The sequence below is a fragment of the Nicotiana tomentosiformis genome, chromosome 9 (assembly GCF_000390325.3).
Source record: "Nicotiana tomentosiformis chromosome 9, ASM39032v3, whole genome shotgun sequence".
In the NCBI taxonomy this organism is placed as follows: Eukaryota; Viridiplantae; Streptophyta; class Magnoliopsida; order Solanales; family Solanaceae; genus Nicotiana; species Nicotiana tomentosiformis.
The window spans coordinates 109,664,042-109,670,171 of NC_090820.1; the positions used below are offsets into that span (position 1 = coordinate 109,664,042).

General features: G+C 40.0%; 1 protein-coding gene across 1 annotated transcript; it reads right to left on the minus strand.

Annotated features, from left to right (window-relative positions):
- Positions 1 to 1,626: 1,626 nt before the first annotated feature.
- Positions 1,627 to 5,568, minus strand: LOC138899352 (uncharacterized). Its single transcript, XM_070185518.1, has 2 exons — positions 5,076 to 5,568; positions 1,627 to 2,006 (listed from the first exon to the last, which is right to left on the minus strand). The coding sequence occupies exons 1-2, from the start codon at positions 5,566 to 5,568 to the stop codon at positions 1,627 to 1,629; spliced, it is 873 nt and encodes a 290-aa protein (XP_070041619.1).
- Positions 5,569 to 6,130: the final 562 nt, after the last annotated feature.

Consider the following 6,130-nt stretch of genomic DNA (forward strand, 5'->3'; position numbering starts at 1 on the left):
TGCACATTTACTTTTGAGACTATGAGGCGGTACCTCGGGACATCTCTTTGCTTCTTTACTCTGGGACTACGATACGTTATCTCGGGTGATCCCCTGCTGTTTACCCCTGTGTTGTACTGCTATTTTTGATGTGTTTTCCTTTTGTTAAATTCCAGTATCTTAATATACTGTTATATTCCCCTGCTTTATTTATTATATACTCATGGGCCTGACCTGACCTCATCACTACTTGACCGAGGTCAGGCTTGGCACTTACTGGGTACCGTTGTGGTGTACTCATGCTACTCTTCTGCACATATTTTGTGTGCAGATCCAGGTACTTCTTATCAGCCCCGCTATTAGCTGAGACTGCTTGCTGCTGTACGGAGACTTCAAGGTATATCTGTCGCATCTGCAGACCTCGGAGTCCTCCTCTATTCTCCCCTATGTCATTTACCTTCCATATTTTTTTGTTAGACTCTGGTGTATAGAGATTCTAGTTTCCTTCTGTAGCTTGTGATTTATGATGTTTCGGGTTTTGGGAAGACTGTGTATTTATAGAGTATTGATTATTGTACATGTCGAGCGATATTGTTACTAGTTATTCACTTATCCATTGCTGTTAGTTGCCAAGTTTTACTTTCGTTTTATTATTTTTCACAATTTGTTAGGCTTACCTAGTCATAAAGACTAGGTGCCGTCATGACGTTATACGGAGGGAGTTTGGGTCGTGACACAGACCTTGAAGTTCCATTCCTTATTTCATGTTATCACTATTTAGTCTTTCGGATAACATTGTATTTGATTCAAATCTCGTATTTAGCACTTTATAAAGTTCATGCACTCGATGACACTAAATTTTGGGGTGGATTTGAGTTGTATTGACATTTAGATTTCAGTGATTTATATTATTCCGCATTTGAGATTATTTAGTACCGTTATTGAATTTTGCTTATGCATATTAGTTGTTGGCTTGCTTAGCAAGCAGTGTTAGGCGTCATCACGGCTCCGGTGGAATTTATGATCGTGACAAAGCTTTTTGAAAAATAAGTTGATCATACTTCAAAAAAATATTTTTCGAATTTTTATTCCGTCATACCATATAGAAGCTGACGAAATGTGAAAGGGTGTCCGAGTTGGTTGAGCAGGAGATCCCCAAATAGAAGGTCGCAGGTTCGAAATCCCCTGCATGCTTTTTCGGTCGAGCTCGTTGCATGAGCTTGTCTAGTGGGGTTTACCTCTTTAGCGTAGATTGCAAGCTATTACATTGAACTGAGATTTACCTAGAGCGCACCCAAAGGATAGCTGCTACGAGTTCCCTTTTCTTGTTCCCCAACACTTATTCATTTCTTAAGCCTTAGAACATCATTTCTAGATGACCATTTTGACATAACATGCTTCAAATATAATCTTATGAATACACACGGAGAGATCGAGATATTACAAATACATATGAAATACAATATTAAGAAATGTATATATAGGAGACATCATATACTAAAAGACATACTAATATAATATCATTAATAGAAATCATTGGGAGTACATGCAGTACATACCATCATTGAAACAAAATACTAAAAACAAAAAACAAAAAAAAACATGCCTTAAAATTTCATATTTTTTTGGTATCTTGATATGATTCATTCACGAAGCATTAGGTGCATTATTTGTATTCTCTGGAGAGACTTGTGACGAGGATGAAACTTCATTTTCTAGCCGCTCTAAATGGCTCTTCAGTTTAAAGACAGTGCCATTCAACCAAGCTTCAAATTTGGCCACTTCGTCTGCATTGAGTTTGTCAATAGACTCCCACCAACCTATTTGTCTAGTCGCATTAATTTGGTCAAGCAAAAGCATTTGCTCGATCGCAACTTTTTCTCTTGTATCATATTCTTTAAGCATATTGATGCTTTGGTTGATATTGTTTCGAGCATGACTAGCAATAACTTGTGCATTGTCACTTAATTCTACACTAGGATTCGTGAGAATCTTTTGGCGCCTTGTAGTATTCTTATCCTCCATTGCTAGAATATATAAAATAATGTCTATTGATAAATAGTTTTCAAGAAATGTTACTTACAAGAATTAGAATACCATGAGTATTTATACACATATGCCAAGAATTTCTTCATAAAGGCAATTGAATTTCTTACTAACTATTGCAATTGGAAGTAATATTTTCATCATGTTGAAAATTATAGTAGAAACTTTAAATTATTGATAGTTAAAATATGATTTGCATATCAGTAACATCAATCAAATCTGAAATTTTAAGTTAAAAAGGTAAATGGTTTTAATATACTTAATGAAATTTACTAAATAGTAATTAACAATTGTGAACATCATTTGATGGAACATCATTTACGAACCAAAGTTTTCCAAATCTTTTATAGCAACTAAATCAAATTCTCTAATTGTACAAACAGAAATAAATTTACCATTTAACTTAAAAATAAGAAATTGTACCAATGTACTTATGGAAATTCATTGAGTGCTCGTAGACCAGAGTCAATATAATCAGTAGAGATATAAACTATATCAAAGTTTTTTAAATTTTAAACATAAAGAGATCCTTAACAAGGATTAACATCAATATAATGAAATTACCTTGAATATAATTGGAAATTTAATTTGAATATTAAATTTTTAATGAATAACAATAATGAAATCAGACTCTCAACATGCATTAACTGCAACTAGATTTGAAATTTAACTTGTATTAGAAAATATTTTAATGTGCTTGCCGAAGTAAGACTGGATGTAACTGTCACGACCCAAAATCCATTAAGGTCGTGATGGCGCCGGATACCGCTGTCAGGCAAGCCAACAATACAAACTTCACTTAATTACCTATTTAGTATTTTTGAAATCAAAATTTCTTCAATGAAATAATAAAGATAAAACTCATAGAGTAAATGATAAATATTTTTAGCAACTAAATTTCTAAACAATTCACAACCATTCCCAAAATCCGGTATCACAAGTGCATGAGCATTTACTAGGGAATTAAAAATAAAATACAGCATCAGTCCAGAATACAAATTAGACAGGAAAATATAATCACCCTTCCATCTTGCATCAATACTGCATCAAGCCCAACGCGAGATGTATCACAATACACTGTATAAGATCCTGAACCTGTGGGTAATACTAATACTAGCGTCATAGTCAAAGCGGTCTTGAGCTCCTGGAAGCTCAACTCACACTCGTCTGACCATACAAATGGGGCACCCTTCTGGGTCAATTTGGTCAATGGAGATGCTATAGACGAAAATCCCTCCACAAACCGGCGATAATATCCTTCCAAACCTAGGAAACTCCGGATCTCTGTAGCTGAAGTAGGTCTTGGTCGATTCTGAACTGCCTCAATATTCTTAGAATCTATTTTTATGCCTTCAACCGATATAGCATGCCCAAAAAGGCAATTGAGTTTAACCAAAACTCGCATTTTGAAAATTTAGCATATAACTGATTATTCTTTAAAGTATGAAGCACAATCCGAAGATGTTGCTCATGCTCCTCTCGACTGCTAGAGTAAATCAAGATATCATCAATGAACACAACCACAAAGGAATCCAAATAAGGCTTGAAAACCCGATTCATCAAATCCATAAATGCTATTAGGGCATTTGTTTGCCCAAATGACATCACTAGAAATTCGTAATGCCCATACCGAGTCCAAAAAGGTATCTTAGGGACATCAGATGCCCTAATCATCAACTGATGGTAACCAGACCTCAAATTGATCATCGAAAATACCTTGGCACCCTGAAGCTGATCAAATATGTCATCAATTCCTGGCAACGGATATTTGTTTTTGATAGTGACCTTATTCAACTGCCGATAATCTATACACATACGCATAGAGCCATCTTTCTTTGTTACAAATAGTACTGGTTCACCCTAGGGCAAGACATTGGGTCTAACAAATCCATGATCAAGAAAATTTTGTAATTGCTCCTTCAATTCTTTCAATTCCAGCGGGGACATACGGTATGGTGGAATAGAAATTGGTTGAGAGCCCGGAGCCAAATCAAAACAGAAGTCTATATCTCTGTCGGGTGGCATCCCTGGCAAATCTGAAGGAAATACTTCTAGAAATTCACGAACAACTGGTACTGAGTCCATAGAAGGAACATCCGCACTAGGATCGCGAATATAAGCCAAATAGGCTGGACATCCTTTCTCGACCATACGCCGAGCCTTCATATAAGAAATAACCCTGCTGGTAGAATGACCAGGAGTTCCTTTCCACTCTAACCGAGGTAACCCCGGCATGGCTAGGGTCACCGTCTTGGCATGACAATCCAATAAAGCATGATAAGGTGATATCCAATCCATACCCAAGATGACATCAAAATCTACCATATCAAGAAGTAAAAGATCCACACTAGTCTCAAGACTACCAATAGTGACCACACACGAATGATAGACATGGTCTACTACAACAGAGTCTTCCACCGGTGTAGATACACACACAGAAGCACTCATAGAATCACGAGGCACAACCAAATATGAAGCAAAATAGAAGGACACGTAGGAATAATTGGATCCTGGATCAAATATAACTGAAGAATCTCTATGGCAAACTGGAACAATACCTGTAATCACGGCATCGGATGACTCGGCCTCAGGCCTAGCTGGAAAAGCATAAAATTGGGGCTGGGCTCCATCACTCTGAACTGCATCTCTGGGACGGCCTCTAACTGGTTGGCCTCCACCTCTAATGGCCTGACCTCCACCTCTAGCTGGCAGAGCAGGCGGTGAGGCAACCGGTGCCGGTATGATGGCACGAGAATCTTGCCGAGATCTGTTACTCGACAACCTAGGGCAATACCTCCTGATGTGACCAATGTTCCCACACTCATAACACCCATCATGATGTCGTGGCTGCTGAAGCTGAAGCTGACCCGGACAGGCCGGATAACCGATGTAGTGACTCTGGAGTGGTGGTGCTTTGATAGGAGCTGAATGTGCACTAAATGATGGTTGCCCAGAGTAAGGCATAATAGGACCTTGACTCCCTGAAGCACTGTGAGATGCATGAAGTGCTGAATGAAATGGTCTAGGAGGATGACCCCTACCAAAATTACCCCTGCCTCCAGATGAGGCAACACTGAACCCACCAAACTGACGAGGCCTCTTATGAGACCCATGCCCTCTCTCTTGTTCAAGAACCATCTCGATCCTCCTCGTAATATTATCATCCGCCTGAAAGGAAATCTCACATCCGGTTTCCTTGGCCATCTGAAGCCTAATAGGGTAGGTAAGTCCATCAATAAAGCTCCTCACTCTCTCTCTCTCAATAGGAAGTAAAAGGACAGCATGACGGGCTAGATCCACAAAACGGGTCTCATACTGAGCAACAGTCATAATGCCCTGTTGTAGACGCTCAAATTGCCTGCGGAAATCCTCTTTCAATGTGATAGGGAGAAACTTCTCCATACATAGCTGTGAGAACTGCTCCCAGGTCAATGCAGGCGATCCAACTGGTCTGGTCAGCATATAATCTCTCCACCACCTCTTTGCGGAACCCGTCATTTGAAATACAGCAAAATCGACCCTATTGGTCTCCACTATACCCATGTTTCTCAATACCTCATGGAAACGGTCAAGATAATCACGTGGGTCCTCATAAGGTGTATGAAGTGAACTGGAAAGAGCTTAGTAAACTTATCCAGTCTCAATAAGGCCTCAGAAGACATGGCGGGCCTATCACCGGCCTGTGCCGCAATAACTAACTGAACTACCCCAACTGGCGGGGCTGCTGGAGCCTGATACTAGGGAGCCATCTGCTCCGGAGCCGGAGTAGTGGGAGTTTGTGCCTCCCCCAGCCTGTGAGATGGTTGGTGCCACTGGAAATGTACCATTCTAGGCCACACCCTCCATAAGGCTCACCAAACAGACTAGAGCATCCTGAAGTACTGGAGTAGCTATGAATCCTTCTGGGACCTAAACTGGTCCAATCGGTACAGTCTGAACGGGAACCTCCTCCTGAAGATCCACCTAAGGTTGTACAACATGTGCTGCTGCTTGAGATCTAGGCTGAGCTCTACCTATGTCTCGGGCTCTAGCACAACCTCGGCCTCGACCTCTACCCCTGGCCATAGTTGCCACCGCGAGCTCTGGTCCCTGTCCGTTGGTAGAT

Excerpts from the sequence above, each read along its gene's own strand:
- LOC138899352 (XM_070185518.1), bottom strand. The coding sequence starts at position 5,568 with ATGGGTATAGTGGAGACCAATAGGGTCGATTTTGCTGTATTTCAAATG. Across the intron at positions 2,007-5,075 it reads TGCCTCATCTGGAGGCAGGG|CAATGGAGGATAAGAATACT; the intron begins GTAATTTTGGTA and ends TATATATTCTAG.